Source organism: Carcharhinus amblyrhynchos, chromosome 15 (assembly GCF_965287045.1).
Source record: "Carcharhinus amblyrhynchos chromosome 15, sCarAmb.v2.hapA, whole genome shotgun sequence".
Taxonomy (NCBI): Eukaryota; Metazoa; Chordata; class Chondrichthyes; order Carcharhiniformes; family Carcharhinidae; genus Carcharhinus; species Carcharhinus amblyrhynchos.
In genome coordinates this window covers 54,397,741-54,417,184 of record NC_137338.1, presented here as the reverse complement: position 1 = coordinate 54,417,184, position 19,444 = coordinate 54,397,741, and the positions used below count along the sequence as shown (strand labels likewise).

Here is a 19,444-nt window from a genome sequence, read left to right as displayed (position 1 = left end):
ACAATTAAGAGACCTGGCTATAATAATGTCTCTAGATATAGCTGTCAGTGAACAGTCATTGGTCTAATTTGATTACTGTTAAATATTGCGCAATTTTCAACCTCATTCAATTGTATTCTTCTGCTATTAATTACCAAATTAGTTAATTTTCAGTAGATGCTGATGCCAAAAGATGAGAATTATCAGAATCACGGGAAATAATGCTGTTGTATTAGTACAATTATTCGGCTGAGATTACTAAATGCAATGTGGAGGAAGCACGTTTTCTTACAAAATGAAAATGCTGCTGACACAATCGCGGGCGTCTGGTAAAAATCAAGGGACTTCGCATACAGCGTTGACCTGGATCCACTGAGAAAACATAGCGCATTGCTTTATTAATGATTTACCCTGAATCTTAAATCCTGCTGTTAAACTTGTTTTAAAAAATCATGCAAATAAAATGTTATCGCGGTGATTTGTAAGAGCCGGAGGAGGATTTTCAGTGAAGAACTACCTCTGCTGGGTCAATGAGTATCGGACGGAGGGGGCCACCGCTTTGCGCATGTGCGCTTGGCAGTGTTGACAGGTGAGAGTCGACGTAACATGGCCAATGCTATTTGCGTGTTGACTGGACACTTCAATGTCTTTGGGGTTGTTTTCTTCAAGATGGAGGTGAGTAGCGGGTAGAATTATAAATATAGAAGGGTGTGCCGGAGTGTTTGGGGCATATGTGTCGGTTAATGTTTGAATCGCAAGCGGTGGGTTGAAGCCAGGCCAAACCTGGCTCCCCGTCTTAATGACAGGGAGGTCAGTTATGTCTCAAACCTAACCGACGTCTTCATCCTGACACACTGCATAGCAGTGGATTTATTTTCTGATTCGTCAATTGTGGTGGAATATTTTCCCTGACCTGAGCACATTTTTGTCCCTGTTTTATGGAAACCGAATTATTATTGGACGTTTTGGTCAAATTTTTCCACGATGATTTTCATTGCCACATGGCAGTGATGAAGTTAGTTTCACGTTTGACAGAGTCCTTAATACGTGCATTTCAAGCAGACTTAAAATGAGCAAAAGCTAAATGTAACTATAAATATACGGTGGATTCTGGAAACATGAGGTCAAGACAAAATCTTGAAACATTCACAGGCTAAGCAGTGTGTGTGGAGAGGGAAAGCTGTTTCCTTTTCCACAGATCCTGCTTGACCTGCTGAGTATTTACACTATGTTCTGTTTTACTCACAGACAAGTTTCGTTCGTCCTAATTTTCCATGGTCAGTTCATGAGCAAGGTGCCAAAAATTAAAATAGTGAGTAACTAAATACCGGCCCTAAAAGTAGCTTAATGTATCATCTGATTTAGGTCAAAAGAAGTCTACTAAACGTGGTGCTTTAAGAACTGAGAATACAGAGGTGTTTTTTCAGTTCAACTACATTGCAACAACCTTTCACTCAAAGAAAGACACCAACATGACCAATTCACGTGTTTAATGATGCTATTACGCACTGGATATGCTCACAATGTATGAATACATTTCACTGCTTCCCCCTTACTGTATTTCCTGTTTCTCTAACCATATAGCTTCAACAGTGAAAAATAAATCTGTGACTGTCACTTGGCATGATTGAGCCTTTTTTTTGTTAAACTACAAATGGAAAGTTTCACTTGACTGATTTTGTTAGTCAGGTTCTGGGTTTGTTGGCTTCAGTTCAATACTGTCAAAAGATCCTGTTTCTTTCTCTTCGCACAGCCAGTCTAAACTAGTCCACACACTGGTGTAAGCATTGGACAAAATGGCTCATACTGGGATCATATAATCCTAGCAAGGGATGGATCAAAGTAGGAATTTGATTTAGTCATCAATTTCAACCAAGTTTAGTTTCAAACTTTTACTTTTACCACTTGTGTGGGTTACTCAGAACAGAAAAATGCTGCATTTTCTTTTATACTAGCATTTTGATCAAACTGTTTGTGTTCAATTTGCACAGTCAAGTTTCACAGAACCAGACTCAATGTTCCCATAATCTTCCCTTTATCGAAAGCTCAGTGGGTGTGTATCCTATGGTGATGTTCTATATTTCTGAAGAAAATCAACCAGCTGCTAATACATCTGAAATTGAATGCCTGTGCAGCACTTGTTTCTTTGTTTAACTACCTTGAAGATTTTTCTGCTACCTCCATTTCATTTTGGATAGTAGGCAAGGGTATATTATAGCATTTTCTTTTGAAATGTAGGAATGGAGTAGAATTAAATTAACAGCCTTTATCTGAGAAATTCTTCAGGTAATCCACAAGAGGTAAAATGGGCCAGATATCTCTGTTCAACATTTGATTTTGATCCATGTAATTTACTTCAATCCACTTCAAGTGGTTGTCAGTGAGCACCAAGCAATCATAATTGTCTTTTTTGCAAAAATCTACTAGCTCTTTGAAATGGATGACTCCGTGGGGAGGAATTCCTGGTGACTTATTTCTGCAGTTTTGCAAGATAGTACATTTGCTCGCCATTTATGATCATGGTTAAGCCACACCATTTACAAGTCCTTTTGGTATGGTTTTCATATGGAAACCTGCTAGAATCCTATCTCTCAAAGAACCAGATACCATCAGCCTCTGACTCCAATTGATGCAGTCCTGTTTGCACAACTCAATTTGACAATTTGGAACAGTTGTTTAACTGTTGTCTAAACTCTGTCAACATAGACTTTTCTTCAACATAAACTTAGTAGTGTTGAACCACGCCTAGAAAAAAGCTTAAGCTCATATCTTTTGGTTATGGAACACTGACTATAGTTTCTATCTTTATTGGCTGTAGCTGCTTTTCATTGATTTTTAGGCTAAAATAAATTACTTTGCATGAAAAGCTCACATTCTCCTTTCTTAATTTGGATTGTGATCGATGAGTCTCTTTAAAACTACATCCATTCTCCATCTTTTTATCAACACATCATCCTGATTGACCAACTGAACAATGAACACTCCCTGTAAAATCCTATCCATTGTAACATGGAATACTTTTGGAGAAAGCTTCAAAGTACAGGGTTATACTTCAACATGCAATTGCCCTTTGTGTGTGTTTATCATGAGATATTAATACAACTGACTGTAAAAGTGAAACAAATCCAATTTTATGAATACCGTGGATCCCACTAACTTTACATACAAATCTTGGGGGGTTGGGGGGGTGGTCGGGTTAAGTAAATGATACAGTCTATCATCCACTACTTGGTTGATTGTGACTTTGTAGTCTCTGTATAGTCTCATGGTTTTGTTGGACACTCCTACAATTTTTGATTTGATTTATTATGTATTAGCATGCAGTGAGAAGTATTGTTTTTTGTGCACCATACAGACAAAGCATACTGTTTATAGAGACAGAAACGAGAGTGCAGAGTGTAGTATTATAGTCATAGCCAGGGGGTAGAGAAAGATCAACTTGATGCAAAGTAGGTCCATTCAAAAATCTGATGGCAGCAGGGAAGAAGCTGTTCTTGATTTGGTGGGTACATGACTTCAGACTTTTGTATCTTTTTCCCAACGGAAGGTGAAAGAGAGCATGTCAGGGGTGTGTGGGGTCCTTAATTATGCTGGCTGCTTTGCCGAGGCAACAGGAAGTGTAGACAGTCAATGGATGGGAGGCTGCTTTGCGTGATGGATTGGGCTACATTCATGACCCTTTATAGTTTCTTGTGGTCTTGGGCAGCGCAGGAGCCAGACCAACTTGTGATACAACCAGAAAGAATGCTTTATATGGTGCATCTGTAAAAGTTGATGAAAGTCATAGGTGACATGAAAAATTTCCTTGGTCTTCTGAGAAAGTTGAGGTGTTGGTGAGCTTTCCTAACTATAGTGTCATCATTGGGGGACTAGGACAGGTTGTTGGTGATCTGAACACCTAATAACTTGAAGCTGTCAACCCTTTCTTGACATAGACAGGAGCATGTTCTCCTCTAGGCTTCCTGAAGTCGATGACAGTCTCCTTCATTTTGTTGACATTGAGGGAGAGATCATTGTTGCTGCATCAGATTCTCTATCTCATTCCTGTACTTTGTTTGAGATCTGTCCCACTACAGGATGTCATCAGCAAACTTGAAAATTGAATTGGAGGGGAATTTTTGCCACAGTTAAAGGTGTATAAAGAGTATCATAGGAGGTTGAGGATGGTTGTGGTGTTGCCTGTCCTTACTGATTGTGGTCTGTGAATTAGGAAATTCAGGATCCGGATGCAGAAGGAGGAGTCAAGGCCCAGGCCATGGAGCTTCGAGATGAGTTTCATGGGAATAATGGTGTTGAAGACTGAGCTGTGGTCAGTGAATGGGAGTCTGACATAGGTGTCTTTTGTTATCTAGGTGTTCCAGGGTTGAATGCAGGGCCGGGGATTTTAGTTGGCCAATCACTGTAGTCAATTTTTCACCAACACACCATTTCTCTCTAGCTTCTTTAGTTCCTCTTAGACCTGGGTTTTGAGAGCATACAAAGCTTTCCCAGCTTTGTTCGTTCATTGGGTTTCTTTCAGTTTTGTGCTTGCACATCAAATAACTGTCCTTCAAAATGTTGCTATAGCTATTTAATAGCTAATCAAGGTCGTCTCAACAGGAAAAATATTCCTGTCAAATTTCAATTTGTGTAGTGTTTCTTTACCAATTGCTTTGTTGTCATTATCTCATAATAACAATGGACAACTTGAGGTATTTGCCTTTATATTCGACATTGCAATATGGCCTATCATTTGAAAATTAAGGCATTTAACATTTTTTATGTTGACATGGATGACTTTACAGGGATAAGAAATCAATAAATTGTCTATTCTATGATTCCATGCTATCATCATTCTTTTGACCAGGTTTCTCTACTTTAAGCTTGGTGTGTGCAGAAAATGCCCAAAAACACTTTGCTTTTACCATAGAGAAGGCATCAATGTACACACTAGCTCAAATGTAAGATGTTGTGTAATTAGTAACTTCAATTAGATTATTTTGTTCACCGGTCCCCACACAAATCTATCCCTATAGAATCCCTACAGTGCAGAAGGAGGCCATTCAGCACACTGAATCCACTAGCTCGAGTAGCTTAGAATTGAAATTTTCCTCCAACTCGCTGATTGTTTTTAATGGCACATTCCTTGTTGAGAGCAGTAAGATTTGTTAGCATGACATATCATTTTGGGCCAATCTCCATTTGCAGAATTCATTTCTTGCGCTCAAGATTTGCCACCTTCTGAGTTTGGTCATCTTTACTTTCATCTCTAACTTCTAAAATATTAGATCTGAAACACATGTCCATTCTTTCAGTGTACAATCTGAATAATTGTTGTGCTGTTTCATAAGTTCCTAGTTTTCTGATGTATTCTGTGAGCATAGCCATATTGTTCCATTTCAAATGTATCAGTAACAAAATACCTTCACTGTCACTGTCCATAACACTGAGGCTTAGTTGGTCTAGACTTAACAAACTCACCCAAGCCAATCTTGTCAGTAGTTGAATAAGATTGACAGCAGAACTCTGTGGCCATTTCATGTGACTTCAGGAACAGTTCACGATTCTAATGAATTGCTGTTGGATATTGACAGCTACTTGCAAAAAAAAGACACCACGATGGCCAGTTTGTGTTGAATGATATGCACTGTGCATGTTTATAAGGTGTGAATACATTACACACTAAACAGGTAGTGCTAATACAGTTAAATATAGTGTTTTTATTTACACAGCTGCTCAATTTGAAACTTATTTTAGCTGAGATGGGACCAGTTTTTAACATCATTTTAGAGATTTAATTGGTAAAGGTGTCACAGGTTTGTGAAAACCACAATTCAATGCACCCCATGCAATCTCATTGTCTTCATTTTTAAATCCTTCCGTATAGAAAACATTTGTTGTCATTTACATCTTTGGTGTCTTTTTTATCATTCATGCCACTTTTCAACCCAGTCAATCTGTTGACTGAACTCTTCTTTTGGGATGCAATAGTCATTTACTCTGGAATATTCAGTCCTATTTTTACTTCCTGAATGTATATATAATCCTTCTGGTGCAGACGTTAGTGTAGACAAACCACAATTCAATTGCATACATTTTGAAAGTGCAAATATAAAATTGTGAATGACTAATACAACATATACAGTACAACATTCTTTCTGGTTGAATCACAGTTTGGTATGGCTCCTGCTCTGCCCAAGACCGCAAGGAACTACAAAAGTTGTGAATGTAGCTCAATCCATCACACAAACCAGCCTCCCGTCCATTGACTCTGTCTACACTTCCTGCTGCCTCGACAGCAGCCAGCATAATTAAGGACCTCACGCACCCCGGATATTCTCTCTTCCACCTTCTTCCTTCGGGAAAAAGATACAAAAATCTGAGGTCACATACGAACTGACTCAAGATCCACTTCTTTCCTGCTGCTGTCAGACTTTTGAATGGACTTAACTTGCATCTTTCTCCACACCCTAGCTATGACTGTAACACTGCCTTCTGCACTTACGTTTCCTTCTGTATGAATGGTACATTTTGTCTGTGTAGCACGCAAGAAACAATACTTTTCACTATGTTAATACATATGACAATAATAAATCAAACCAAATATCCAGGATATTTGATGAACCTGCAACATTTTTAAACAAGTTTGTCATTCATCTGTATTAAGGCATGGTATTTCCACATGCTAACTTCCAGTGTATATTGTGCACAGTAGATTTTATTGAATTGTCTTTCCAATACCAGCATCATTTGTTGAATGTGGAATTTGGATTTTGTAGGTAACTGAATGTGTGATTGTAAAAGGGGAATTTACTGGACTGCCTCCTGGAAAGCATGGTCTTCACATTCATTGTTTTGGTGACCTAACCAATGGTATGAAACATATTTTGTTACATTTGTGCAGCTATAGTTGAGTAGTAATCTGTATTGAAAGGACAACTGAATAAACATCTCATAAATCTTAGCCTCGAGGCAGAAATGAGAAAGACGGGTCTCCTGTAGGAGATTTAAGTTATTTGTTTAAACAATTTCAAGAACTATCTCATCTTTCTCTTCTATTCACGTGCCTAAAGTCTCATATTTGGTTCTTCTTGGCATTGCTTGCTTTTATGTTAAAGACTTTTGATGCTTATTAAGGATTTAATTGTTGCCAGTTTCCAAACCAAAGACAGAGGAAGTTCTTGCTCCATTTTTGTTTGGTTCTTATTTGTTCAGTTATTTCAGTCACTTGTATATTTCTGCTTTTTGATGGAGAAATTAAAATTCATGAATATTATCATTAGAAATAAAGTATGTGATAATACAGCTTTGTATTGTTTGTATCCATCTTAACTAGATGATTAGCTAACCAGTAAAGTTTTAAACTTTAGGATATGGTAATAGGTGTCTTCAAGTGCAATGAACCTGGGAATCCTGAAGGATACTACTTGTAGCCCAGTCATGGTCTTCCAAGACAACAATGAGTATACATGAAGGGCATTTTAGTGTGTTGACTTCCTTCAATGAAAGCTACATCCTAATGTAGAATAAGGCCAATCTTATAGCACCTGGAGTTCAGAGAATACATTTGTATTGACCAGTGAAGGTAGGCTTGCGGTAGACCATGGCAGAGAATCCTTGGCAGATTTATCAACTGGCATATCAACTGGAAGGGGAATTCATTTGACTGTTCTATTTTGAAGGTAAATTTTGAATGCAGTATGGAGCCCATTAAGATGCAAGGAGATTATTACATGCTGCTGCAAATTTAAATATAGCAGACATATCATCCACATATGGAAATTATGCAAAGGCTAGGAGATTAAGTGTCATTCCATCGAAGATTTGTTTCTCATGGAACCAAACAATGATGTTTGAGAGTGGGGCCTAGAGGGGATCCCATGGCAACTTTGGGGCATGAATGGTATCATTAAAGCTGAACTTAACTGCATGAATTGCTTAGTTCGTAAGCTTGATGAATACTGATTCACACAGTAGTGATGGCTGAAGATTACTATGATATAATGCTGCAATGCAAATATCTATAACTTACTTAAGTGGAATGTTGGTGAATAAGCTAGCAATGTCAGATGAGCACATGGACACAGCATTGCTATCAATATGCACATCCTGTATAGTCTTAGCAAGTGTGAAAGAATCTTTCGCTCTATAGCTGAAACTTTGCTCAGAACTGTCATTCAGCCAATGCATGCTGAGCAGAACCAGTCATAGGTAAGATAGGACATAAAGGGACATCACATTTGGATGTCTGGACAGCCCATGTATAAATACACAGATGCAGAAACCCATGAGGACAAACCCTGTCATATATAATCGATAACACTGTTGAGTGCATGTACTTATTTGACATTGTTAGCAATAGAGCCATTCCATTCTACCCTAAAGTCTAGACTATAACATGAAGGACTCTGAGGGGAAAAAAATGTGGATTTGTAAGTTCCCTATTATTACCTCTGAACAAATATTTATTCACATCATTAACCATTGTGGGGAGTCCCTTTAAGCTCTGGTTCTGAAGTGACCCTTTATTAAGAAGAGAGTTCCGTCTCAGTCAATGAACCCAAACCGTCTGGCTTCTTTCATCCCCTGAGCAGTAGGCCCTGGAACGCTTGCGCCAACATATTGGGAAATTGTAGGAAGAGGAAGTAGTAGCATATGTATTTGTTTCAGTTTGGACTTGACATTTTCATTTAAGGCCAATTAAATATAATCTGTTAACAGAAGATGTGAATACTTAAGCTTGTACCATGTCCAGAAAACACATTTGCAATTCTACAGCTCATCTATCCATGTTAACCTCTCTTCTATCCTGCCTTCCTCTATTATAAGAACATAAGAACATAAGAAATAGGAGCAGGAGTAGGCCAGCTAGCCCTTCGAGCCTGCCCCGCCATTCAGTAAGATCATGGCTGATCTGTCGTGGCTCAGTTCCACATTCCCGCCCTCTCCCCATAACCCTTAATCCCCTCGTTTATCAAAAACCCATCAACCCACGTCTTAAAAATATTTATCGAGGCAGCCTCCACCACTTCAACGGGCAGAGAATTCCAGAGATTCACCACCCTTTGAGTGAAGAAGTTCCTCCTCAACTCCGTTCTAAACCGCCCCCCCTTTATCTTGAGGTTGTGCCCCCTAGTCCTACTGCCCTTTCTGAGTGGGAAGAGTCTCTCCACCTCTATCCTATCCATCCCATTCATCATCTTATATGTCTCAATGAGATCTCCCCTCATTCTTCTAAACTCTAATGAGTACAAGCCTATTATAAGTAATATGTTGTAAAAATATTGAGAGTAAATTTTGTTTCAGGTTGGATCAGTGCAGGACCTCATTACAATCCAGATAATGAAACTCATGGTGCACCAGAAGAGAAGAAGAAGTGAGTTATGTTTCAGCAGTGATGTCAGAAATGAAACATACTTTTTGTAAAAATACACTGATTGCTTATGCATGTAATTTTAATTCTGAGATATGCAACTTCATGGTATTAGTACATTTTTTTTGTGGGGCAGGGTTTCTTCTCCAATGCGGCAAGGAAATATTTAATTCTTGACGTAAAACAGCAGAAAAGGAAATGAAGATCCAAGATATCATGTGTCCATTTCCTTATTAAGGAATATTCCACATTGCCTTGTGATTTTCTTGGGGAATTCTTCCAAAGTGGGTGTATGTGTCTAAAAACAGGAACAAGCAAACAGCAGCCTTTATAAATGAAGCTAATCTGAATGCCATAGTCTTCATCTGTCAAGGCACCTACATGAGGACACCCAACAGAATTGGATTGGAGCCATTATGCATAATCCCTCTTCAATAGGAGGGATGAAGAGTGGCAGGCTACAAAGATCAGAGGGCCTGAGGTAGATTTTCTTTCAGGGACTTGGATGAATATCAGTCTCTAACACCTAAAGCAGTGGTTGTATGCAATCTATATTTATCATAAGTTTAAGATCATTGCTAAATGAAACAAGAGGAGGGTTTAGAAGTTTTGTGTTTTATCTGGAGAATTGTTAAGACATGAAATATTCTAGAAGAACAGTGATGGAAATAGAACTTAACAAGTAAAGGTGTATAATATGCACAAAAGAGAGAGTTTGGGTAAAGAATAGATTATACTACACCAATATCTCTTTCAGAGAAGCAATCTTGGTTAATGGATTGAATGGACTTCCTCTGTGATGCAAAGTTCTATGATTCTTTAAAACAAAGCACTTTCCATCCATTGTAGACATGCAGGTGACTTGGGCAACGTGGAGGTTAATGAAGATGGCTTGGCCAAGCTTGATATCAAGGTGGAGCATTTCCATCTGACAGGATTTCATTCTGTTATTGGACGAACTCTGGTGGTGGGTACTAAGTTTCCTTCTAGGCTTAATAGTTGCAATGCTAAAATATAAGATTTCAAATTAAGAGTTCCAGTACAAATATATGTATTGACACTTTCCACTCTTGGATGAATTGTCAGCAACCTATTTTAAATTAATGAAAAGGCTGTTCGCCAAAACAAATTGAAGAAGCATGTGAAATTGTCTATTTTGTGGAGTGGATGGATTGCAGTATGGTAATGCTACACAGATGGTAGCCTTTTATGAGTAACTATTCAGAAATTGGTTGGGCCTAAACCCATTGCAGTTAAGAAGATTGAGGGGTAATGTTATTGTAACATGTAACTTGATGGGATGACTACTCAGTGGATGTTTTCTCTTATGGGAGAAACTAAAACTAGAGGGCATAAATAACTTTTTTCCCCGCAGGTCTTTAGTCTGAGAAATTATTTTCTCCTGAAAATGGTGGCGGCTAGGTCTTTAAATTTATTCAAGGCTGAGTTACAGTTCAATACACAAGGGAGTCTGGGGAGGTAAAGTGGAGCTGAGATATCAACCAGAACAGGCTCAAAGGAACAAATGTTCTCCTCCTGCTCCTAAGTCCTGTGATGCAAAATGGGGCAAATATTTGGAAGCTGATATTTTAATATGAAGAGAAACTTGAGGTTTAACCCTATGGTAAATTATTGCAGCCAGTTATCGAAAAACATTAATCAGTTAAGGATTAAGTTAACCTCTGCAAGATGCACTATAGCAACTCACCAAAGCTCCTTTGAGGCACCTTTCAAACCTGCAACCTCTACCTCCTAGAAGGACAGGGCAGCAGGTACATGGAACCACCACCACCTGCAAGTGCCCTCCATGCCATACATCAGTCTAACTTGGAACTAAATTGCTGGGTCAGAATCCTGGAACTCGCTCCACAACAACACTGTGGGTGTACTTACATCCAAATACACTGTAGCAGTTGTATCGCCAGCTCACTATCACTTTCTCAAGGGCAATTAGGGTGGGCAATAAATGCTTTTTTGGTCAGTGACACACACATCCTGTGAAATAATGGGGAAAAAAAATGATAATGTAAAGCAGAAAAGTCACTGCAACTTGAAAGGCCAATTTTTGTTCCACCTTTTCTGATATGTAGTGAAATGTAAATGCTTCTAGGCACTTTGAATCGATAGAATTAATCAAATTCAAGCGGGTAGACACTAAAGTCCCTTTGTTTTCTTTCTATCATCATCAAGACTGTGGACTACTGCATTTGTATCAAATGAACCAAAGTGACCTCAGCGTTTCAGCATTCAACGCACTTCATACAGACAATACAAGATGACATAAAAACTAACACCAGAACATGATCTTGAAAACTTATTGACAAATCTGTGCCAGTTTTACAAGCACAGATGTACCTGATTTGCTTGGTTTTGTCTTTTAGCAGATCCTAGGCTTGGTTCTACCTTTTAGCAGATCCTACATGTAAAGGATACATAACATAACATATCAAGAATACATGAAGCATACATTCAAATTCATCATGCTCTTTCAAGAATTACTTGCATCTAGGCCTTTAATGTTAATTGGATAAAAATTGGCACTGATGCAAAGCAAGAAACATTAGCACGAATGACTAAATGCTTGATTAGAGGTAGGTTTTAAGGAGTGTCATAAAATAAACAGAGTTGAGGCATTGACATTTCATAAATTCATCTCTTCAAAGCATTCACATTAAGTTCAGTTTCTATTGTTGGAAAAACAAGTAGTCATCACATCCCTAAGGGAGATATACCTTGTCAGATAAGACAGAAATTTTAATTCCTAGGCAAGAGATTTTTATCTTGATAGTCACAGAATACCACACACAGAAGAGGCCCTTCGGCCCATCGAGTCTGCACTGATACATGAAATGCCGTGACCTGCCCACTTAATCCCACTTGCCAGCACTTGGCCCATAGCCTTGAATGTTATGGCATGCCAAGTACTCATCCAGGTACTTTTTAAAGGATGTGAAGCATCCCACTTCTACCCTCCCAGGCAGCACATTGCAGACCATCACTACCCTGAGTAAAAAGATTTTTCCTCAACCTCCCACACCTCACTTTCAACTTGTGTCTTCTCGTAACTGACCCTTCAACAAAGAGGAACAGCTGCTCCCTATCCACCCCGTCCATGCCCCATGTGTAATCTTGTGTTGGATTAGGCACATAATGGAGAGGGGAGGTGTACATTTGAAAATAATTTCAAGGATGAGATTCCATAGTTGGAATGTTGGAATTCTGCTAAAAGGCAGAAATTTCTCATCCCTATGTCAAAGAGAGATGGTTACGTGCTCTTTTGCTGGAGATAATCATTGCCAGGCACATGTGTGGTACAAATGTTACTTACTGCTTAGCCCAAACTTGAATGTTATCCAGGTTGCATGTGGATATTGAATGCTTCATACTGCTTTCATGTTTTTATTTTCCATAGATTCATCAGAATGAAGATGACCTAGGAAAAGGTGATAATGAAGAGAGCCTGACAACAGGAAATAGTGGAGTGGGTTTAGCTTGGGGAGTGATAGGGATTTGTCAGAGTGACATTTTAGAGGAAACCTTAGAAGAAAAATCTAACTAATAAAGCTAATAATCCATGTTACATAGAGCTTTATTTGCCAGTGCCCCTCATAATATAACAATTCTTTTAGCGAGGCCAATACACCTAACCTGCTCATCTTTGGACTCAGAGGAAACATGAAGAATGCAAACATCATACAGACAGTGACCCAAGGCCAGAATCGACTCTAGGTCCCTAGTGCTGTGAGGCAGCAGTGTTAACCACTGTCCCACCATGTTACCCTTTGGTAAATGTTCCTTACTTTGGATGTGCAAAAACATTTTCCACAGGAAAAAACTTTTTTTGCACATTTGTTTTCTGGAAAAGTAAAGATATTTTGTCCTCAATTTGTGTGTTTCAGAATTAATTATTTTAGGGGCTAACCTAACCATACTCATGTAATCTTCCTTTCTGATTTATGTGAAACAATGTTTTAAATAAAAAAGATTGATTTGAATCAAATGTGCAAGATGTCTGCAGGTATAATTTGCAGTTTTCCTGAGTATAATACATGAAGTAGGCTGCAATACAGAAGTACAAACACTTTGTAAAATTTTACACCTTTGAGCTACAATTTGAGAAGTTGGAGGATGAAAGTAAAAATAGAAAAATCTTATATTCTGCTGAAGTTAATTAGTAACAAAAATAAACGTTAAGCTATATTTCATTTAGCTTTATAAGTACCTTAAGATATTTTACTATGTTAAAGTTGCTATATAAATGCAAATTGTTAAGATAAAGTGAGTGGTAGATTGTTTGGCATCAATGCTTTGCGTAAGTGTGTGGGTGTGTGTGGGGGCAAGCCATGGAAATACAGCATTGCACCTTGTCCCTGAGCAGCTGTCCTAACATTCCACTATTTTTCTTAAATAGAGCTGTAAGACTAGAATGCCTCATGAAAAATTTGGAATGATGTACAGGAGTCATTGTAGCTAATCATTGACAATTAGAGCATCAATGGAGTGGAATTTCCTTCTAATCAGGAAATCCAGCAGTCCTAAGTGAATACTATCCATTACTTGTCAACTTTGTGACATTCAGAAACTAAATAGAACTGTTCTTTCATACCACCACCCAGGAACCATCCGAAAATGGATGAATCATCCAGCTCCCCCAAAGATGATATTGATGGCCTGATGTATATGGGCTCAATGGCTCACTGCTTATTTCAGCAGGAAGTAACCAGTGGGAACATGTAGCTATTTGTTAAATTATCAACCAAGATAATGTATTTGCCACAGGCATACATATTCAAAATTCCTAATTTTTAAACAGAAACCAATGTTTCACTCTTCCAAACAATCTCAATCTGACCATATGATATTTCGTTTTGTTTCTTTTACATGATTAAAAAAAAATATACTCCCGATTATCACCATGCATTATAAATTTGGTTACTCAAAAACAATCATAGAACACTTAATCTCTTCAGACAATTTAGCTTATTCAACAAGGGACCTTGGCCATCTACAGTCCTTTGGCAAAGCTCCAGCACTTAATAGCAGCTTTGTATAATTATGAAGCCGTTTACTGTGAACTTTCCAACAATCTTGATTGAGTCCTTTAAATATCTATTTTTAAGCCCACTTCCTTACGTTAATGAATATTCGTTTACAAGGCTGAGAAACAAAAAAATTAAAATGATTATTTGATTATGCCAATGTTTACTAGTACACGTAATTAGGTTACAACTCTAACCATGTCCTTCTGACCCCACTTTCTCATTAATGTATGAAGACAGATAAACGTTCAAAGATACAGCACCCTTCATTCTCAGGACTTTCCATGGAGCTTGACAGTCAATAAAGTACCTTCCTGAAATGTACCCACTATTATCTTATGTGTCTCCAAACAGTGTAGTTTTCTTCCATTTCTATCAAAACCAAAAAGCCAGATTTGCACAAGCATTGGTCCTGTTTGAGACTAAATTTGTGGGCTCATTTTTAGATGTTGCTGTGGGAGAAATATATTAAGCATAGGCTCCTTAAAAGGAGCCTAACACATGTATAAGGATCCCTTGCTGAAATTAATTTCTCATGTGCAGGACAGGTGTCAAGTATATTAAAATAGGAACCCTTAGACTGACTGATTTAGGACCCATTTCTGAAATTTGTAAAGCATCTGATTTGTTACTTCTAAAGTCTACTCAGTTGAACGTGATGGGAACTGTTGGGAAGCAATCATAACAGGTATCAAAGCAATCTTTGCTTCACTTAAAACAAGTCTCCGGTTAATAATTTTAGGACACTGAGGTATTTGTTGAGCCAGGTTTTGCAACTGCATGCTTTATATATAATTTCTAATTTTTTTGAACATATAGGATTTTTTCTGTCCTTACACTTCTGCCCTCACATGTTCTGCTAGGTTTGACATTGAGGCTGGAGAATGAGAAGCATTAGTATGCCATTGGAGGACTCAGGCCTACAAATGTGGTGCAGCAAAACAACTCCTCCAAGTTTGATTCCTGGCTTGGAGGAGACTCCGTGTTCTCCTTGTGTCTGCTCAGGTACTCTAGTTTTATCCCACAGTCTGAAAGATGTTCTGGTTAGGCCCATTGGCCATTCTAAAATGGACCTCAGTGTACTCGAACAGGTGCCAGAATGGTACCCGGACAGGTGCCAGAGTGTGGCGACTAGGAGATTTTCACAGTAACTTATTTGCAGTGAAGCCTACTTGTGACACTAATAAATAAATTCAAACTTAAAGGCGGAAGGAAGCTATACAAGCTGTATAATCCAAAGCTGTTCAAGAACAGAATTTCATATCGCATCCTCACTGACAAGCAGGGCACCAGATATTTCAGAAGAGCAATAGTCACAGAAATATGACACTTGCTCCAACACCAACTAGAATCTCACATTGGGGAATAAATTGCATTGTGTAAAGCTGTCAAGATTTGTTGCATCAGGAATATTACTGAGGTTTTGTACTCCAGGAGGAATTACTTCACCTTCTTCCCCAAGGAGCAAATAAAGCAGGACGAAAGGTTCTTTTCAGCCTATTGTGTTGAAATGCTAATACAGATTTCTCCCTTTCTAGATTTTCAAGCTGATACACCAAGCTTTTGAATTTATCAAATTAATCATTTGAGAGCAGTTTGCCAAGGAGAAAAGTTCACATCCTAGTCCTGCAGCAGAGGACACAGAGCATAGAATAAAACTGATGGTAAGATACTCAAAATATCTACGTGCACTACTTGCCAACAAGCTTCTTCACAATGGGAGAATATGGAAGAATTCAACTCCAATTGGTGTGAGACCTTTATGCAGGCCATTAGAATGTAGTAGTCATTAACAACTGCATATATACCAAGGATTTTAAGTTGCCAAGATCAACCTGCAGAACTAAATTGTCTGAAGAGATTAAATATTTTATAATTGCTCCTGAGTAACCAAGTTTATCATATGCTTCTTTAGTGGTAATGGTTGTTTCTAGGTCCTTACCTGCCATAGCCTTCTTGTTTAGTTTGTTATTTGTGTCTTCCACTATGAAGCCCAACACAAAATACCTATTCAATGCCTCTGCCATTTCCTCATTTCCCATTATTAAGTCCCCTTTCTCATCCTTTAAAGAAACAATGTTTACCTTAGCCTTTTTATATAATTGTAGAAACTTTTCCTATCTGTTTTTATATTCTGAGCTAGTTTACTCTCATTATCTATCTTTTCTTTATAACTTTTCTCGTGGCCTTCTGTTGACCTTTAAAGATTTCCAAATCCTGTAATTTCCCACTAATCTTTGCCACTTTGCATGCATTTTCTTTCAATTTGATACCCTCCTTTGTTTCCTTACATGTCCATGGATGATTATCCCTTTTACTACACCCTTCCTTATCACCGGTATATACTTTTGCTGAGCACTGAAAAAGTGCTTTGAAAATCCTCCACTGTTCCTTAATTGTCCCACCATAAAGTTTTAGCTCCCAGTCTACATTAGCCAACTCCTCCCTCATCCCATTGTAGTTTCCTTTGTTTAAGTACAAGACACTGGTATTGGATTTTACTTTCTCATACTCAATCTGTATTTTAAATTCAGCCTACTATGATTACTCCTTCCGAAAGAATCCCTAACAGCGAGATCGTTAATTATTCCTGACTCATAACACAGGACCAGATCTAGGATAGCTTGCTTCCTTGTAGGTTTCATTAAGTACTGTTCGAGTAAACTATCACAGATGCATTCTATGAAATCCTCAAGTCTGCCTTGACTGATGTGGCTGGACCAATCGATGTGTAGATTGAAGTCTCCATGATAACTGCAATACCCTTTTTACATGTTTCAGTTATTTCCTTATTTCTTGCTTGCTCCACCATGATATTATTTGGTGGTCTATAGACTATGCCTATCAATGACTTTTTCTCCTTACTATTTCTAATTTCCACGCAAGTAGATTCAACGCTTTTCTCCATAGGACCTAAATCATCTTTCATTACTGCCCTGATGTCAGTTCTCAGCCAAGGGCTCAATTTCTGCCCAACACCAGAATGGACCCCATCAGTCTTGCAGCGGACACAGAGGAATTCATCAGGCGAATGAAGCTGCGGGAGTTTTTCCACAAACCCCAAGAGGCCTACAGCAAACACAATGAGACAGCCAATGAACCAGAACAGCCGACAGAGAGATCCGCAGTGCAACAACCTAAGAGGAAGGAATCCAATTGGACTCCTCCAGAAGGCCGCTGCCCTCGACTGGACTTGTATGCCCAAACCATCAGGAGGTGCGTTAACACCAGATTTATCAGCCGCACTCACAAGACAGCCCCGAACATCACCCAAGCACAATGCAACACCATCCACACTCTCAAGACAAACCGCAACATTGTCATCAAACCAACAGACAAAGGAGGGGCCATCGTCATACTGAACAGAACGGATTACTGTAAAGAAGTGTACTGACAACTAAACAATGAGGAACACTACAGACAGTTACCCACAGATCCGACCAAAGAACACACTCGTCAACTCAACAATCTGATCAAGACCTTTGATCCGGACCTTCAGAGCACCCTCCGTGCTCTCATTCCACATACTCCCCGCATTGGAGATCTCTACTGCCTCCCAAAGATACACAAGGCAAACACACCTGGCCGTCCCATTGTATCGGGCAATGGGATTCTGTGTGAGAACCTCTCCGGCTACGTCAAAGGCATCCTGAAACCCATTGTACAAAGAACTCCCAGCTTTTGCCGCGACACTACGGACTTCCTACAGAAACTCAGCGCACATGGAGCAGTTGAACCAGGGACACTCCTCGTCACAATGGATGTCTCGGCGCTCTACACCAACATCCCCCACAACGATGGCATTGCTGCGACTGCCTCAGTACTCAATGCTGACAACTGCCAGTTTCCAGATGCAATTTTACAACTCATCCGCTTTATCCTGGACCACAATGTCTTCACCTTCAACAACCAGTTTTTCATCCAGACACACGGAACAGCCATGGAGACCAAATTTGCACCTCAATATGCCAACATCTTCATGCACAGGTTCGAACAAGACTTCTTCACTGCACAGAATCTTCAACCAATGCTATACACTAGATACATCGATGACATTTTCTTCCTTTGGCCTCATGGTGAACAATCACTGAAACAACTATATGATGATATCAACAAATTCCACCCCACCATCAGACTCACCATGGACTATTCCCCAGAATCAGTTGCATTCTTGGACACACGCATCTCCATCAAGGACGGTCACCTCAGCACCTCACTGTACCACAAGCCCACAGACAATCTCACAATGCTCCACTTCTCCAGCTTCCACCCTAAACATGTTAAAGAAGCCATTCCCTATGGACAAGCCTTCCGTATACACAGGATTTGCTCAGATGAGGAGGATCATGACAGACACCGCCAGACGCCGAAAGATGCCCTCATAAGAACAGGATATGGCGCTCGACTCATAGATCGACAGTTCCGGTGCGCCACAGCGCAAAACCACACCAATCTCCTCAGAAGACAAACACGGGACACAGTGGACAGAGTACCCTTCGTCGTCCAGTACTTCCCCGGAGCGGAGAAGCTATGACATCTTCTCCGGAGTCTTCAACATATCATTGATGAAGATGAACATCTTGCCAGGGCCATCCCCACACCCCCACTTCTTGCCTTCAGACAACCACACAACCTCAAACAGACAATTGTTCGCAGCAAACGACCCAGCCTTCAGGTGAACATGATGAGAATATGAGGGCTCAAGTTTCCCCAAAAACAGGTGTAATGGTTTGTTTCTTATTGGATAAAGCTCTTGATGATCAGAGATTGTCTCGAGAGAAAGACGGAAGTCAAAAATTCTGTTCGTCGCCAATGTAGTAATTCAGCCAGACACCAGTTTTTCGTCACCACCACCCTTTATTGTGGGCCAAAGGGAAAGGCCATGTCTGTGGCTTACAGTCAGGTAGGCTTCACCTCTGGACCTACAACTAAGGTGTGGGCAAATTAACAAGGTTAAAAGAAAACGTCTGCTAAGTGCTTCTCCGCTCACTCAATTAGGCAACTCGTATGCCACGAAACCCAGGGGTGGTGTATTGATGACTTCCATGGCTTTCGAGGCCATCACAACAGTAAT

At 39.4% G+C, this 19,444-nt stretch overlaps 1 protein-coding gene across 1 annotated transcript; it reads left to right on the top strand.

Annotated features, from left to right (window-relative positions):
• Window positions 1-539: 539 nt before the first annotated feature.
• LOC145353308 (superoxide dismutase [Cu-Zn]-like) lies at window positions 540-13,275 on the top strand. The gene is made up of 5 exons (XM_080203942.1): window positions 540-654; window positions 6,738-6,831; window positions 9,265-9,334; window positions 10,181-10,298; window positions 12,744-13,275. Exons 1-5 carry the CDS (start codon window positions 586-588, stop codon window positions 12,888-12,890), a joined length of 498 nt encoding a protein of 165 aa, XP_080060068.1. The 5' UTR covers window positions 540-585; the 3' UTR covers window positions 12,891-13,275.
• Window positions 13,276-19,444: the final 6,169 nt, after the last annotated feature.

Coding starts and splice junctions, on each gene's coding strand:
- LOC145353308 (XM_080203942.1), top strand. CDS start 586: ATGGCCAATGCTATTTGCGTGTTGACTGGACACTTCAATGTCTTTGGG. Junction 655..6,737: donor TTGTTTTCTTCAAGATGGAG/GTGAGTAGCGGG, acceptor TGGATTTTGTAG/GTAACTGAATGTGTGATTGT. Junction 9,335..10,180: donor GCACCAGAAGAGAAGAAGAA/GTGAGTTATGTT, acceptor CATCCATTGTAG/ACATGCAGGTGACTTGGGCA.